We start from the raw sequence: 17,099 nt of genomic DNA, 5'->3' as shown, positions 1-17,099 counted from the left end.
CTTCAATCTTCGTGAGACGTTTGACAGCATGGCTTTTCGAATCAGACATTGAACAATAGTTCCCGAAAAGCACTCAAAGGATGGCTGGTAGGGACGGTTAGGAGGCATGGCTGGTGTTTGGGGAGTCGAGTAGCAATGGCCCCCAATATTGGCCAACATACGTAAAATAAGTCCCTGGATGGGATTGAATACAATGACGATCGTACACACAAGGAATCGTAATAGTAAGATGCTTGCGTCTACGGATGCTGGCGTTTTTGGATGCTGACCACGGAAAGCTGACTAGTTTCAAAACCTCCCAGCCAGACAGCACATAGCAGACGCCATTCGCAAGAGGTCCAGTTCATTTTATAGACGCAATATTTGGAAGCTGGCTTGGTTCAATCACGTTGCTCATGTTCCTATCATCTATGGATAGTAAATAACACCAAGCAAAACCTTGTCCGTTTTCGCCAGACCATGATTGACTGAATGCAAGAACCACCCATACCCCACAGCCCTTATTTCAGAGGAATGAAACGAGAAGAGTGCGTGGCACCGATACCTGGTCTACCGTGCTTGACAGGCTTGCTGTAATCAAAGGTTAGCACCGAACTCGAGACCGGAAGACCCATCTCGCATCACAGCCCGGATGGACTGGCGCGACCAACGGCATAAATGAGGCGGGAGATTGGAAACGTACTATGTGATCGAGAACTCGCCGAGGTAGTGGCCGACCATTTCGGGCTTGATTTCCACCTGGTTGAACTCCTTGCCGGAGTAGATGCCGATGACACTGCCGATCATCTCGGGGACGACGATCATGTCGCGGAGGTGCGTCTTGACGAGGTCGGGCTTCTCGTTGGGCTTGGCCTCCTGCTTGGCCTTCCGGAGCTTCTTGATCAGGCCCATGGGCTTCCGCTTGAGGCCCCGGTTGATCCTGCGGCGGGCACGGGCGTGGACGACATCGCGGAGCTCATCGGAGCCGAGGTCGAGGAGGCTGTAGATGGGCGTGTCAGTTACGTCTCGAATTCCAAAGCATCGGGCCCAAGCATTTCGTTCGTCGAAAGGAGAGCTGGCCGTCGCGGTGGTGGCCCCGCGCACGGCAGCTTCTTCTGGCAGCGGGTTTCGAGGATAGGAAATGTGAAAACATACGCTTCGAGATCGATTCCTCGGTAGGAGAACTTGCGGAAGGTTCTTCTCTTCTTGATCTCAGCGGCCTCCTCGGCGTTCTGCGCAATCGCCAAACGTTAGCCAATGTACTGATTCGGACGCCAAAAATTGCGTCCATCCTGTTTCCACATCGATTCGGGAGATGGATATCAACATACGTATTCGTCAGCCATGATTGCGGTGTTGTTGGGTGGTCAAGATCCCGCTCTGTTCGATATGTGCGTATCGAAGAGCGAAAATCTGATTTCGGTCGGTTTGTTGAAGTGGTTTGGAAGGCGGGTCCACACTTGTAAGCGCGGTCGGCTCACAGCACAAAATTTAGTATGTGAGTAGGGTTGGCTTGCCCTCAAGCCCCGCCACACGTGATTCGACCAGACCGCAATTGAGCACAGGCCGCTTTGTAATATCACGTGCCAGATCATCCTCGACAACCAACCGCCACAGAGCCTAGAAAACCCATTCAGCCTGAGCAGTTGGACATCGACAGACCGCGAATACTGCTAACAAAGTTGGCTTGTGTAGTTAAAATGCGCTGGCGAGCAACATTGCTGCAGCGATACTTGGCCCAAAAAAATCAATAGAGTACTTCTACTCCAGTAGTGCGAGCTCGAGCACTCCTACTATGTAGATGGGGACGATGTGGCGAGTGATCCTCAGCCTGCTGGATACCTATGGATAGGAACCTTCTTCCGACATGCATTTCTTCACTCCCCTACCCTTATCCGGGGTGCCCGTCAGTAGTCCAGAGTTCACCTCGAGGCCCCCTTACCACAATCAGCCTTCCAGCGCGAGAATTCCCACGACAAATGCCCCCAACGGCCCATCCAATGACAGAGCATCATCCGGACATGCGCGAACCTTTCACTAAGACGATGTTTGCGATCCGGAGAAGGATAATTTCGCTTTTGGTAGGTAGCTTCTAAGTTTCCCTGTACGGATGTACTGCGTATGCTGTATAAGAGGTAGTTAAAGATTAGCGTTCGTTCCTGAAGCCGTTTTTTACGAAGGGTTAGCAAACTCAGCTGCGGTGGACATGCCACTTGGGCTGGTTAGGCAATAGCTGTTGGGCTACGATCCAGGGGCATGGCAGTACCAATGGCCCTTGACTCTGCCTCCTAGCACCACCGATATTACTACGTTGTAGCTTTGAGGTCTCCCCATAGACACTTCATCCTCCCGCTAAGCTCGCTCAGCCATGCGGGGTGTCGAAGCTAGGGGGGATCGCCTTGTCCAGGTTTGATAAAACCCCTTCCTTTAAGTCATAATTAGGCAACTGATGGTGGATTCCGGGCGGTGGTGGCTGGAGCATACCGGGAACCGTGGACTCAGGAAACTGACCTCCGCGACTGGTGAACCAGCGGAGCGGAGCACATTGGATCTGCAGAGTACCTAGGTACCGCCCGTTCCGAGAGATGCCCGGAATTCAATTGATCCGAGCGGGCCGCGGGCGGGCCCGTCCCGCCCTCCAAAGGACGGGACCCCTGCGGTATGCCCAGTTAGTTTGCCATTCCAGCCCGGCGTCGCCTTGTATTGCGCAACATAGCGATTGTGGATGTTTTGCGTGCACCTTTCTTGCTGTTGGGTTTTCTAGGCACTCCATACATCCGGTTCCTCTGCTGTGGCTGACGCTGCCAATCCATGCTCTTCTTCTAGCGAACCAATATGGTCGTCAACTTTCTGTTGGCATGTCCATTGGTCGGCCGCCTAGCCGCCCGGTCGGGCACTGCAAAATCCTAACCATTGACATTTGTTGCTAGACAGCCATTGATATCTCTCTTGCAATTCGGCTTTCAGAACAATATGGGGCATCTTTCAAAGATCAAAGACCGCTTGTCGCGAAAGATTAAGAAAAGACCTGATGCAGGAGCGGAGCAAGGCGGCGGAGTTTCCTCCTCGCCTTCGCCTGCGACACCGGACCTGATCTCGACCTTTACGACGGCCGCGCCGGCTTCAGGACCTGTCAAAACCTCGCCGATTACGACAACCACTGCCCAGCCATCACCTGAACAGGCCGCGCCGTTAGCTCCGAACCCCGCTTCCGCGTCGCCAATATCCGTACCGCAGCCAACCGTTTCCGACACACCCTCGACGAGCGATGACGCCGATCTATGGACTATGGCTTACGAGCTAGCTCAGGAGCGAGAACCCGAACTGATGGCAGACTACAACAAGCACCTGCAGGGCAACACTACAGCCAGCGCAAATCTCTCAAATCGGGAGTGGGTCAAATCCATCGTGAATGAGCTGTTAGAAGATCGAAAAGAGAAGCAGTGGCGAGTCTCAATTCGAGGCAAAGAAGTCACGGTGCAAGAACAAGTCCAAAAGCTGGCAGAGTTCATCCGCTGGTCCGACCCGATCATCAGGGAAGCTGTGAGCACTCAACCATACGCAGCGCTAGCATGGTCTGGTGTTTCGTTGTTTCTACCCGTAGGTAAATCACCTTCCTAGCTGCTGAGCTCCTACTTACCCCGACAGCTCCTTACGAGCGGCGTCGCGCAGAATAAGGCCATGCTGGAGGGCTTTAATTCAATTAGCGATCTCCAAATGTATTGGCGAATCTGCGAGGAGACGTATCTCCAATCCGAACATCGACGGCATTACCAAGCCCTCATCGAACCCTTGGCTAAACTATATTCCTACATCATGGAGTATCAGGCCCGAGTCATATGCCACCTCTCTACAGCTCAGCTTCGCCGCGCATGGCGCGATATGGCTGGTTCCAACGATTGGGCTGGGACCAGGGAAAAGATCAATACTTCGCACGAAGACTGTAGTCGTTTCGTCCCTATTGGAGAACAGGAAGAGATTCGGCAAAAATGGGATGAACAGCTGCAAGGGATGCAGAAGTTGCTTCAGACTCTGAAGGAGGATAAACGAGACGAGAAGGAAACACAACTGCTTCATGACTTGGCGGCGGCAGCAGAAGGTTACGAGAGATACAAGAACATCAACCCAGAGAGGGTCCCCGGCACCTGCGAGTGGTTCCTGACGGACGAGAAGTTCTGCAAGTGGCGCGACAGCGAGTCCCCAAGTCTACTCTGGGTCTCAGCAGGTCCTGGACGTGGCAAGTCGGTCTTGTCAAAATCTCTGATTGACGAGGGAAAGTTGACCACAGACGTCACTACCATTACCATCACACCGCATGCCATCATGAACACAACGTCAGCTGTCTGTTACTTCTTTTTTAAGGATGGGGGGGAAGGCCGCATGGACGGTGCTCATGCTTTATGTGCGATACTGCACCAGCTTTTCACGTGTCCCTCTACCTCTCGACTGATCGAGTATGCGCTCCCGAGCCATAGGGAAAATGGTCCAACTCTCACCAAGAAATTCTCCGAGCTATGGGGAATCTTGGAAAAGTGCGCCACGTCTTTAGATGCTGGAGATATCATTTGCGTGCTCGATGCTCTAGACGAATGCAACAAGGACAGCCGGCAGGAAATCATCGAAATACTTGAGAAGTTCTATTCTCCGAACGAGAAACCATCGAATCATGCCTCGAAACTCAAATTTCTCGTCACCAGTCGTCCGTATGACGATCTGGAACATTCCTTCCAGAAAATTCCGGCAACTGCAGCATATCTGCATTTTGACGGTGAGGAAAAGTCCGAGCAAATCGGCCGAGAGATTAATCTCGTCATCGACGCCAGAGTGCAGGACGTTACAGTCAATTTCACGGCGGACGATCAACGGAAGATTTCTGAACGCCTCAAGAGCATGGAGCATCGCACATACCTCTGGCTACATCTGACATTCGACATCATTAAAAGGAAGCGCGCTGATTACGGTAAACGTTCCGATATAGAACGTTTATTATCTCATCTACCATCCCAAGTCTCTGATGCATACGAAAAGATTTTGAGCCGAAGCACAGATCGGCGACGGACAGAGATTCTCCTTCAAATTGTGCTTGCTGCCGCGCGGCCTCTTACTCTCGACGAGGCGAACATTGCATTAACGTTGGCTGTGCAAGAAGAAAGGTTGGCATCACACGCGGCACTCAAGGAGGATCTCTGGCCAGAAAGCAACTTTCGAAGCGTCGTCACGAATCTCTGCGGCCTCTTCATCAGCGTCTTCGATTCGAAATTGTCGTTTATCCACCAGACGGCGAGGGAGTTCCTTACGGATTCTAAACAAGAAGGGAGCTGGAAAGGCCGCTTCAATATGCCACAGTCGCACAGTACGATATCACGATCGTGTCTTTATTACTTGCTGCTACCCGATATCGACAGACCAGTTGAAGACAGCCCTGCTAAGGATAAACAACACCTATACCTCGCCTACGCCGCTGCCCACTGGCCTTTGCACTTTGTCTCGCAGGAAGTAACCGATGCTGATCTGTTTCGAAAGGATGCGCGTACGCTTTGTAATATAGCCGGGCACCAAGCAAGCATTTGGGTGCCTAGCTACCTCAAACAGAGAAAACTGCAGTGGGAAGGTTGGACGGATCTAGCTTTGGCAAGCTATCTTGGTCTAAAGCAGGTCGTCCAAGATATCTTGTTTAAGGAGAAGACAGATGTCGACATACGAGGCGGAGACTACAGCACGGCATTAGTGGCAGCATTAGCAGCAGACGACCAGGAGTTTGTCAAGAACAGGCACGAGGCTATCGTCAAGCTGCTGCTCGAGAAGGGCGCCGATATCGAGACAAAGGATGAGTATGGCCGGACGCCGTTGTCGTTGGCTGCTAGGAACGGGCACGAGGCTATGGTCAAGCTGCTGCTTGAGAAGGGTGCCGATACCGAGACGAAGGATAAGTATGGCCAGACGCCGTTGTCGTGGGCTGCCATGAATGGGCACGAGGCAGTCGTCAAGCTGCTGCTCGAGAAGGGTGCCGATATCGAGACGAAGGATGAGTATGGCCAGACGCCGTTGTCGTGGGCTGCCGGGAGCGGGCACGAGGCAATCGCCAAGCTGCTGCTTGAGAAGGGTGCCGATACCGAGACAAAGGATGAGTCTGGCCTGACGCCGTTGTTGTGCGCTGCCGGGAGCGGGCACGAGGCAATCGCCAAGCTGCTGCTCGAGAAGGGTGCCGATATCGAGACAAAGGATGAGTCTGGCTGGACGCCGTTGTCGTGGGCTGCCGGGAGCGGGCACGAGGCTCTCGTCAAGCTGCTGCTTGAGAAGGGTGCCGATATCGAGACAAAGGATGAGTCTGGCCTGACGCCGTTGTTGTGCGCTGCCGGGAATGGGCACGAGGCCATGGTCAAGCTGCTGCTTGAGAAGGGTGCCGATACCGAGACAAAGGATGAGTCTGGCCGGACGCTGTTGTCGTGGGCTGCCAGAAACGGGCACGAGGCTGTCGTCAGGTTTCTGGAATCACATGCGATTATAACTTCATCAACCCACGTTGACTTAACCTCCTCCCCACCCACCACCAACATCTAAGCTATCTTTATATATCATTTATCTTGACAAAGGGATCACGTTAGAATCTCAAAGAAAATTGGTTAGACTACATGATTACAAAACGGTATTTCAGGACATTCATTAGTAATCTTATGATGGAAGGACAGCGAACACGCACGTTGCGAGCGCCAAAACGGCCAAAGTAGGGTGGGCGATAGCTGACACTGGGTCATAACCTCTTTCCGAAGGCCTGTGCGCTGAGAATACAGGGAGCTGGTTGGGGAGGAAGTCAAGGACCCGAACAGTGTCCCATCGCAATATCAAAACCTTGGCCTCCTTCCTCTGACCACCACCCTCTTTCACCTTCACGCAGCCTCTTCTAGTGTCTCTTCCACCAAGCGAGGGCCCCTTCCAGGTCTATGAGTCGTTTGTTCGGATTGGAGGTACCATGCGGCACCCCCTTTGGACCACCCCCCACCTTTGGAAAACCACCAATGTACTACAACCTCACTTATACGTATTTAGACCGTTTGTGAAGCCATCGATATGCCAAAAGAGGCAATGGGCAAACAAATGCATAGAGTTTAGTTTTCAGAGTTCATATAATCTTAATATATCTGTGGTACCGGGTCGAACAAATTTTGCACCGATAACGGCTTTTCAACCCCTTGAAGTCTCCCTACACTCGTCCCTTGTCTATACCTCTAGCAATGCCTCCCAAGCCTTTTACCGAGGACAATATAGCCAATTTTATTACTGGACGTTACAGACAACAAGCTGTCACTTCACAAATCGTCCCAGAAGCACGGAGTGCCTAAGACCACCCTTCTCAACCGTATGAATGGTTAAGGGGCTTTAGACGATCAAATTTAGCCCGGACAACACCTCTTTAAGAACCATGAGTCCTAGTTGGCATCATGGATGCATCCGTCAAGGGAGATTAGGATATGCTCCGAGCTATAGCCAGGTCCGCGCGTGTGTCACTTCCCTAGCTCAGACACAAGTACCGTTGGGCCAGAACTGGATCGCCAAGCTCATTAAGAGGCATCCAGAGCTTAAGACCGAGTTTGGAAGGCGTCAGGAAGCAGCTAGATTCAATTTATTTACACCCAAAGCGGTCAATTGGTACTTCAACATACGGGAGAATGAATATGGGAGGATTAAGCCGGAGAACATTGTGAATGTTGATAAGGGCAGCATCATGGCGGGTTACGGTACGTATCTTATTAATTCTAATATTTCTAACATATCTATATATCTATACTTATTTTGTAGGCCTTAACAGCCTTGTGATAGGAATTTCTGATCCCAAGCGAAGAGTATTTCTCAAAGGCCCTCAATCAAGCAGTTGGGCGACATTTAGTGAAGCAGTCACTGCCACAGATTAATTTTCTGAGCCTGGGATCGTTTTCAAAGGCCAGGAGCTCCAGAAACAATGGTTTACTAACCAATTTCGTAAGATTGCGGACTGGCATTATATCACATCAGAAAGCAGCTGGACCGATACTCATATCAGCCTCGTGGCTCACAGATGTCTATTTACCCCAGCCCAAACCTGGCGATGAGTCAGACGCTAGATTGATCATTTCAGATGGTCATGGTAGCCATGCAACGGTTAGCTATCTCTATATATCTAGAGGTCTGACTCACCCCCGAATCGATAGGATGACTAGATGGCCACCTGCTTCATGAACAACGTTTTCTGTTGTTATCTTCCAGCACATTGCTCCCACGGCCTCCAGCCGTTGGATAATAGCATATTCAATGTGGTTAAGGCAACATATCGCAAGGAACTCCAAAAGCTGGCAACCCTGATTGATTCTGCACTGGTGGATAAGGTCAATTTTACACGCGCATATGCAAACGCAAGGCAAGTCGCCATGGTCACCAAGCCTTTACTCTCCGGTTGGAGAGTAACAGGAAATCGGCCAATCTCAAGGTCCAAGGCACTCAGACACCCAGAAACCCAAGAGAACCGCATAGAGGTTACTCCTGAGCCGGCCCCTGAATCGGACCCAGATTCCACACCCAAGACTAGCCGTCATATCCGGAGCCCTACGACAAGGAGGCTATTTACACAAAGGTTTCCAAGGTCTTTGAAGCCCTGGAATTCACGCTGGCTGCTCAAGACGCGAAGATCAAGGCTCTGGAAGAGGAACTGGCCCGTCTCAAGCGCAGGAAGAAAAGAAAGGCCGTTCCAAATCCCAATCGTCGGTTCATTCAAGTAGCGGAGGCTTTAGCTGTTGGTGAAGAAATCCCAGCAATTAATCAAGCTCCCGATGCTGTGGTTGAGGCCCAAGAAGTCCATGATGAAGAAGAGGTTATTGTTGTGGAGAACGAATCAATAGCCGGGGGGGGGGGGCTTGAATTGGAACCGGAAATGCGCACCAGATATGGGTGACTGGTCAAGGCAAAGCACATGAATCTGATCTTTATTCAAAGGGCTATATAACGGTATATAGATCATATGGGTCGTTATATAATATATTGATTTTTGGTGGTGGTGAAAAGTTGCAATTCGCGCGTTTTTGGTGTTCCAATGGGGGGTGCCGCATGGTATCCGGTATTTTCTTGTTTCTAGTCGGTATGGCAAACTTCTCCCTCATGTTGCCGTTTCACTACAGCATGTCAGTATATGCCCTGTGCCATGACGGTGATGACCCCCCTAATATGGATGGACTACTAACACTTTAGCGATCGAATGTCAAGATAACTCATGAAAACAAGTAATTTGTCCGAAAAACACGAAATTGCTGATGATATAGCCACATGGCGAAGCCGATAGCGCCTCGCAATCCATTGTACTGATGTTGAGAGTTGGAGAGAATTGTAAGAAGCTATGTCTCGCGCAGGAGAATTCAATGTGCGTCGGCAAACAAGGAGGTAATTATGTAGCTAAATATGTCCTTGGGCGGTTATGACAATGAGGTAAGTAGGAATGACGGCCGAGGGCGAGGGGAAAGTGACGGGTTATTACACACGTCCTAAATAAAGCACTCCTCGCAAGGCCTCCAGAGAAGGGAGGAGAGTGACGGCCGGGGATGCGAGTAGGGACTGATGCAGCCTGCCGCGGGATGCCTCCCTGCACAGTAGGCGAGGCAGATTTCAGGAGAGTTCAGGGGTCTCTAGGGGGCCAGTGAGAGATTGACGGGAACGTCACCTAATAGAGAGGTCGAGGAGGCGGAGATGGAAAATCTGCCAAACCACTGACTACGCTGGCAGGAGCCAAGACTATGACGTTCAGAAGTCTGCTCCCGAAGCGCTGCAGCATTGAATGGCAAAAAAAGCCCACGACAGTCTCCACTGAATTACTGCGGTGTGCTCGGCCTCGAAGGCGTAATGCGCCTCGTTGGGGAGCTGTGACAAAGAAGCTTTAGCCCTCACCTGCGACTGGATCTGTGCCCAGTTTTGGTCGTATCTAGATGAGGCGGGCCCGATTCTTGGGAAAGTTTTGGGCTGGACCGGGCCACTTATACTTTCTCGTTCTGTGTAAGAGTAGCAAATTCCAACATTGGAAGCTGGTGGTTCGAGTTCAGCTTCATCCCAGTTCCCAGACAGCACCGCTTACGCCCGTGTTCGACGTACCAGTAGGGGTATTTATTAGACCTCGCAGGCATTGTGGCCATTTCTTCAGGTAGACGGAGGAACTACAAGGGGGAGCAGCCTGACGACTGGAATATATAAAGCGTGATTCCCTCTCACCCCCCTCCTCGTCGGCATCCGGCATTTCACTTTCGTCCTTCACACTTCACACGTTGCACGTCGCTATCTTCGCCACGTCCGGACAGCGTCGTGCTGCCTTGGCGTGGTTCATTTCCGTGCGGTCTTTCGCCATTCCAGCTCGTTCTCCTATATCTCTGCGTTGACTAGACGGCAAGCCATGCGGCCGCGACACATTCTACCGGAATCGACTTGACAGACAGATGACAGTGTTGGACTGCTCGTTCTGCTCTAGGGTCATCCAAAAGTCCATCGCTTCCTGTACATCGCTCGGCGCTTGGCGCCGATCTCCCGTTTCAGGTAGACCCACAAGAGCTTGTAGACAGTCACGTGACCCCGGTCCCGAGAGGAAACCTGGCCGTCTTGGCGTATTTTCGCAATCGGAGAGCTGCAGCCCAATGAGTCAAATCGTGAGTCAAGGCTTCCAATGCGCCCTCGGATAAAGCACTTTGCCAGCCCTCTCTCTTCTCTCAACCGGTAAGAACGACGCTTTGCCCAGATACCCTCAAGACTGACGAGAGACGACCTAGAATTTGGAGCTGCAAAATGGCATCGAAGGCGCGGGAACTCCAACCTCACTGGGAGCTACCACAAGCTTCCTCCCAAGCCCGCTTCCCTTCCCTTCAAGTCTACAACAGCCTCACCAGAACCAAAAACCAGTTTGTTCCGGTCGCAAGTGATGCCGTTACCTGGTAGTAAGTCTATGTTCCAGACCCAGTTAGCTGAAGGCCACCGACGCTTGATCGCATGCAAGAAAGACAGTATAACTAAAGAATGTGCATCACAGTACTTGCGGACCGACCGTCTATGACGACGCCCACCTCGGGCACGCGCGCAATTATGTGTCGACCGACATCCTTCGTCGCATACTGCGGGACTACTTTGGGTTCCGGGTAAAGTTCGTGATGAACATCACCGACGTACGTCGCAGTATAGACAGCTATCTGCCCTTATTCTAACGTGGCGACAGGTTGACGATAAGATCATCCTTCGGGGCCGGCAACAACACCTGTTTGAGCAGTTCAAACGGGATCACGATGCCCAAGCGGACGGGCCTACCAGCGCCTCTGTTCTGGAGATAACTCGGACGGCATTCCAACAATATGTTCAAAAAAACCTGCCTTTACTACCTCCTGATGTTACACCAGAAGGATACAACACCGTGGTTGGTAAGTATTACAGACGAGTCCTCGACGGCCAGGCCCTAGAGGAAGGTGCGGTCGCTGGGGACAAAGAGGGCAAGCTCAAGGTACATCTCAAGACGGCAGCATCAGCGGCCGAAGCCTTGCAAAATGCGCCCGGCTTGTCTCAATTCTTGACACAAGCCGAGGATATTCTCCTCCCATACCTTGATTCTTTGCATGGTTCGGACATCGACTCCAAAGACCACAGCATATTTACCAAGCTCACTCGAAAATTCGAAAATCGATTTTCCGAGGATATGCAATCTTTGAACGTGCTCGAGCCAGACGTTATCACACGCGTCACCGAGTATATGCCGGAAATCGTCAATTTTGTGGCCAAGATTATCGAGAACGGGTTCGCCTACCAAACCTCTGACGGCTCGGTATATTTCGATATTGAGGCTTTCGAGAGGGCGGGACATTTCTATGCCCGCCTGGAGCCCTCGAACAAGAGCAACAAGGAGCTGCAAGACGACGGTGAAGGCTCGCTGTCAAAGTCCTCGCTGAAGCGGAATGACAATCATTTTGCCCTGTAGGTGTTCTCGTCTCTCGGTATCTATGGGCAGCACTAACCAGGTGGGCGCCCTCGACAGATGGAAAGCCAGTAAACCAGGTGAGCCATCGTGGCCGAGCCCATGGGGCGAAGGACGTCCAGGTTGGCACATTGAATGCTCGGCGATGGCCTCGGAGGTGCTTGGTAAGGTCATCGATTTGCATTCAGGGGGCTCCGATCTACGTTTCCCACACCACGATAACGAGTTGGCCCAGTCAGAGGCATACTGGTCGGCCAGTGGTAATACTCGGGTGCAGTGGGTGAACTACTTCCTCCATACGGGACACCTTGGGTAAGTTACTTCGGCACTCTGTTTCCCCCCCCCCCTTCTGTGTCACGCATGCTAACGGACTCCTAGTATCCAAGGAATGAAGGCTAGTGGTCCCCTTAGTCGATGCTATTCGATGATTCTGTATACTGACGCGCCGAGGACAGATGAGCAAAAGTCTGAAGAATTTCACTACTATTCGCGAAGCCCTGCTCCGACCAGAATGGACCCCACGCTCCCTTCGCGTTTGCTTCCTGCTCAGCTCATGGGCGGATACCATTGAAGTGACAGAAGAATTGCTGAAGGCAACAACATCATGGGAGAGCAAGTTGAACAACTTCTTCCTGAAGAGCCTGGAAGCTGCCAGAACCAGAGATGGCGTATCTGCGGTGGACGGCACGCGGAAGACCAGTCCGGCAGACCAGCAGCTCTTGGACGCATTTGACAAAGCCAAAAAGGAGCTTGATGCAGCCTTGTCCGACTCGTTCAACACGCCAGCGGCCATGCGCGTATTGTCCGATCTCATTACAGAGTACAACCTGGCTCAGGATCCCTCCGACGACGTTCTCTTGACTCTTTCTCGGTGGATCACGCGCATAGTCACCATCTTTGGACTTGATTCTGAAGGCGACCTCCTCCAGGCTGACCGGCTCGCATGGTCCGGTCTCGAGATCCCGACCCAGGCTCGACCCTATGTTTACCCAGCCTCTAAGCTCCGCAATAAGGTCCGAGAGCTTGCTCGTTCCGGCTCCCTCGACTATGCAGTCATTGCGCAACACGTTGATGAGGCCAGACTACCCACAGCACAGGCGACCGCACCTGCCAATGCACAACCGTACGTTCAGGTGCTTGAGGACTTCCGCAAAGATACTGGCAGACTTGTGGAGGTGAAAGCATCTGCAAAAGACTTCCTCCTACTCTGCGACCAATTACGCGACACGCACCTCTGGAATCTTGATATCTATCTCGAAGATCGCGACCCGCCGCTGCCAGCGCTTGTACGCCCCGTAGACCGGTCTCTACGCAATGCCCGGGCGGCGGGCGAGAATGCTGCTGCTGCGAAGAAAGCGGCCAAGCTGCAGAGGGAGGCGGAGGATGCGGAAAAGAAGAGATTGCTTGGCGAGAAGGCCAAGGTCAGCCACTTGCAGATGTTCCAGACGAGCGAGTTTTCAGAATGGGATGCGGATGGCGTTCCGGTTAAGGATGCAAGCGGAAAGGAGGTTTCGAAAAGCAGAAGGAAGAAGTTGGTCAAGGAGTGGGAGAAGCAGAAGGCGATGCATGAGGAGTGGTTGGCAGGGCAGCCAAAGATCTGATCAACTCTGCCCAATGCGGCAGCGTGTTGACTACTTAGGTATGTACAGCTCGCAGACTCGGCTTTTCAGATCTTGGAGAATACAGACATGCTCGACAGGGCCTGTCCTGACTGCGAAAACATGCAATTGTCGGCACATGAAGATCCCAGGTTCGCGTTGTGGATCCAAGCAGGCTCCCAGTAGAACAGGCCTTTACCGTTCTTCACCCCCGCAACAACACTGGCAACTTGCTCTATGAAAGTCGCCTGACCCGCCGCAGTAAACGGGATGCTCTTGATGTCGCTCGGGAAATCATAGCGAGAGTTTGGGCACGAGGTCGGCCAGTCGAGCTCGGCGACCACGATCTCCTTGCCCCACATGTTGGCCATGTTTGTCAAGCTCGTCTTCAGGCTCGCAAGTGTGGCGCCCGAGTTATAGAAGGGGTAATACGAGACGCCCATCATGTCAAAGTCGGACTCGACCAGGGTCCCCTGAGAGAGCACCTTCTGGTAGAAGTACTGCTGCGTGCCCCAGTCCCAGCCGTTGTCGAGGTGGATCATGATCTTGGGCTTTGGATCGAGTGTCGAGTCGTGAACTGCGGAGGCGGCCGAGTGCAACAGCCTCGCTATGTTGGAGTAAGAAGAAGTCCCCCCCGTCGGCCATAGGAGACCAGCCGTGATCTCGTTCCCGATCGAGATGATCGTGGGCTGGATGCCGTTGCTCTGGAACTGGTTTGCAACATCCAGGGTGTAGTTGTACAGCTTCCAGGAGAGGTCTTCGATGGCAGTGGGCCATCCCGAAGGGATTGCCTGGTGGCCGGGATCTGCCCACGTATCGCTGTAGTGCAGGTCCAGATACACACCCAGTCCCGCAGCCTTTGCTCTCTTTGCGAGTGCGATGTTGTAGGCAAGGTTATAGTCTCCGTTTTGGGGGTTCACCCATATTCGCTGCCGGACCGTGTTGACGCCGCTTGCGGCGAGGATGTTCTCGAGAGCTTTCGCCTCGCCGCTGGCTGTCTTGTACGAGACCTTTGCTCTTTCTTCAACGGTCACCGATGACCAGTCGACGCCACGATACGTGAGCGCCGCATTGGCCGTCGAGAGACCAAAGAGGATGGTGGGGATGGACGTCAAGAGCATCTCGGCAGATTCTGGCAAGGGTTGCGAGACAGCAATCGTGATGGCAACTTTATGACAGGCTACCAAGTGGAGAGCTTTATCTCACAAAGACATGACCCCAACCTACACTATGTCGAGAGATTCTGGAGCATCATCCCTTGATTGTGGAAACGGAAACCAGGATTTGTACTGGTGCGGCAACCACAGGGTCAAGATGCGGGCAAAATTGGCCCTTCGTACGGCCGGCTTTCCTTCCATTCTTGGATTCCGGAAGCGAATCCCGCCTTTTAGCACACATGTTACCTAGATGGCAGACAAGATGTTACGATGGGACAGTTTCCAGTGCTCCCCTGGGTGTCGGTTAAACCTACTCCGCATCCCGGTTAGAGGCTAAAGTAAGGTATTCCCAATTTGCAACGGGTAAGCTTGATGGAACTCCGTGTACGCTGGTACCTATGTTCACACAATCTCGATCTCGGTTTCGACATTACCGACTAGCGATGGAGTTATGCCACCATTCAGATTGCTCAGTGGCAACGGATTCTCCCTACCTACCCAGGTGCAATTCACAATCCCTGGATAGAACGTGGACCGTCTTCGGCCAGGTCTGGGCTCGTTCTCTCCTGCATCGTCACCTTCCCCTGCCCTGTGTTGCCGGTTACTCATCCGCAACTCTCCAGACAAGTTTCTCTCCACTTGGCGCTTGATTCCTGAGCAGCTTCCGTGCGCCTTCTGCTCGCTCCAGAAGGGTCTTGCCCTCGACAACCTTTAACTTGTTGGGCTTGATCACTCCTTGCTCTAACAAGGCCGGAATGATGTCCGCCTGCAAATGTTCCTTAAACAACTCATTCTGCCACCGTTGTCAGCCATGTGTTTAAGCTTCTAGCTCACGGGCAGCCCAGCTGAGGCTACTCACCTGTAGGTAGAGGAATGCCCTCGTCCCCTTCAATTCGACTCCTTCCTTCCACTCGCCGGGCAAGACCTTCGAGACGTCCATCTCAAACTCGGGCGCAACATCCTCGGTGGTATGCCTCTTAATGACAGGCAGCATCACCGCCACCGTGGCGCCCGGCTCGGCAACCCTGCTGATGGGCCTGACGGTGCCCTCCAGCGAGCCGATGCAGTCGATGATGTACGGGATCCTCGGCCGGCCATCGGCGCCGCCGCCCGCCCGGCCGGCGTACCCCAGCACCTCGGCCGCGACATCCCCGCGCGTGTAGTCGAAGCACTCCCTGGCGCCCAGGCCGCGCAGGTGCGCGTGGTGCTTCCCCGCCGCCACGGCGAGGAGGTTCCTGTACCCCCAGTGCCGGAGCACCTGCAGCGTGTAGTTGCCCACGCTGCCCGCGGCGCCCCAGACGAGGATGGTCGGCCCGCCGTCGCCGCCGGCATTGAAGTCCGCCGGCCGCGGCCACGGCAGCGCAAGACCGAGGTCGGCAGTGGTGACGTGGAAGGCGGTGACGAGGTTGGCGGGCACGGCGACGGCCTCGGGCAGCGTCAGGCCCGCCGGCAGCCTCGAGACCATGTACGCGTCCGTGGTCAGGTAGGTCTGGTGGGCGCGCGCGCGCGGGAGGCGGAAGTCGAAGCCGAAGACGACGTCGCCGACGGTGAGTCGGGCCCCGGCGGCGGCCCCCTCGCCCAGCTGCGCCACGGTGCCGCCGAAGCTGCCGCCCGCGAGGTGGGGCGGGATGATACCGAGGCCGCCGTCGGACTGGTGTAAGTCGAAGGGTGTGGAGGATGTCCAGAGGACGTGGATCAGTACCTCGCCTGGCCCGGGGGCCTCGGTGGGGACGGAGATGGTGGATAAGGGGGCCCTGGCGGCGGTGATTACTACGGCTGGGTGGGTTGGGGGGATGGATGGTGATAAGGTGGGAGTTGCCATGGTGATGAGGTGGCGGGGGAGTGTAGGGGGATTATTGCTCTGGACAAGGCTGATATTGGTTTTAAGGAGGACGACGACGTGTTGTTCGACTTAGAAAGGGGCTTATGCAATAGGCTGTTCCTTGTTCAACACACCAAGACACATTCTAGAGAAGATTGGACTTTGCAAACACTGGCAATACTTTATATCTAAGTCTCTGCGGCACAGAGCGGTGCTACTCTTCGTCTACCTGATATTGTGCCATTTGTAATCATTTGACTATTTCTAAGCTGAAGGCTCGATCCTTTCCGTCAGAGTCGTGGCTTGTGAATGTGGAGAAGGGTGCCAGGCACAATGCAATCTTGAATGAAGCATCTAATTGGCTGGCGGCACAGACCATCATGTCACTTAAATCCTAACTCCCCTAACTCCATCACAAGGACCTTCCAAATCATTGCTTCCTGTTCTATGGATACCTTTGAAGACATGATACCTCAATATGATCTACTACCCCACCTACTGTGCGTAGACAGGGATAGAGGCAAAGGTAGAGACATCATCATGTCCAACACGCCGGAGCCCAAATGTAGGTAGTGAGCGGGTGG

General features: G+C 53.2%; 5 protein-coding genes across 5 annotated transcripts; 2 read left to right on the top strand and 3 right to left on the bottom strand.

Annotated features, from left to right (window-relative positions):
- Positions 1 to 103: 103 nt before the first annotated feature.
- On the bottom strand, positions 104 to 1,421 carry QBC33DRAFT_546794 (ribosomal protein S15). The gene is made up of 4 exons (XM_060428688.1): positions 1,311 to 1,421; positions 1,135 to 1,211; positions 683 to 979; positions 104 to 570 (listed from the first exon to the last, which is right to left on the bottom strand). The coding sequence occupies exons 1-4, from the start codon at positions 1,323 to 1,325 to the stop codon at positions 501 to 503; spliced, it is 459 nt and encodes a 152-aa protein (XP_060280884.1). The 5' UTR covers positions 1,326 to 1,421; the 3' UTR covers positions 104 to 500.
- A 1,079-nt stretch (positions 1,422 to 2,500) lies between these two features.
- QBC33DRAFT_546789 (uncharacterized protein) lies at positions 2,501 to 6,904 on the top strand. The gene is made up of 3 exons (XM_060428687.1): positions 2,501 to 3,579; positions 3,628 to 6,060; positions 6,280 to 6,904. Exons 1-3 carry the CDS (start codon positions 2,953 to 2,955, stop codon positions 6,538 to 6,540), a joined length of 3,321 nt encoding a protein of 1,106 aa, XP_060280883.1. The 5' UTR covers positions 2,501 to 2,952; the 3' UTR covers positions 6,541 to 6,904.
- Positions 6,905 to 10,767: 3,863 nt separating this feature from the next.
- QBC33DRAFT_456804 (putative cysteine--tRNA ligase) lies at positions 10,768 to 13,539 on the top strand (the record flags this gene model as incomplete). The annotated part of the gene is made up of 6 exons (XM_060424824.1): positions 10,768 to 10,916; positions 11,009 to 11,141; positions 11,192 to 11,937; positions 11,999 to 12,250; positions 12,317 to 12,336; positions 12,389 to 13,539. 6 exons carry the CDS (start codon positions 10,768 to 10,770, stop codon positions 13,537 to 13,539), a joined length of 2,451 nt encoding a protein of 816 aa, XP_060280882.1.
- Positions 13,519 to 14,657, bottom strand: QBC33DRAFT_572385 (glycoside hydrolase family 53 protein; the record flags this gene model as incomplete). Its single annotated transcript, XM_060430651.1, has 1 exon — positions 13,519 to 14,657. The coding sequence occupies one exon, from the start codon at positions 14,655 to 14,657 to the stop codon at positions 13,605 to 13,607; it is 1,053 nt and encodes a 350-aa protein (XP_060280881.1). The 3' UTR covers positions 13,519 to 13,604.
- Positions 14,658 to 14,971: 314 nt separating this feature from the next.
- On the bottom strand, positions 14,972 to 16,749 carry QBC33DRAFT_477574 (chaperonin 10-like protein). Its single transcript, XM_060425273.1, has 2 exons — positions 15,553 to 16,749; positions 14,972 to 15,486 (listed from the first exon to the last, which is right to left on the bottom strand). Exons 1-2 carry the CDS (start codon positions 16,513 to 16,515, stop codon positions 15,295 to 15,297), a joined length of 1,155 nt encoding a protein of 384 aa, XP_060280880.1. The 5' UTR covers positions 16,516 to 16,749; the 3' UTR covers positions 14,972 to 15,294.
- Between the last annotated feature and the right edge of the window lie 350 nt (positions 16,750 to 17,099).

This window comes from Phialemonium atrogriseum (genome assembly GCF_030411735.1).
Source record: "Phialemonium atrogriseum strain 8032-3 unplaced genomic scaffold QBC33scaffold_23, whole genome shotgun sequence".
In the NCBI taxonomy this organism is placed as follows: domain Eukaryota; kingdom Fungi; phylum Ascomycota; class Sordariomycetes; order Cephalothecales; family Cephalothecaceae; genus Phialemonium; species Phialemonium atrogriseum.
Note: the sequence above shows the minus strand (reverse complement) of the source record. Positions and strands in the feature narration are given on the sequence as shown.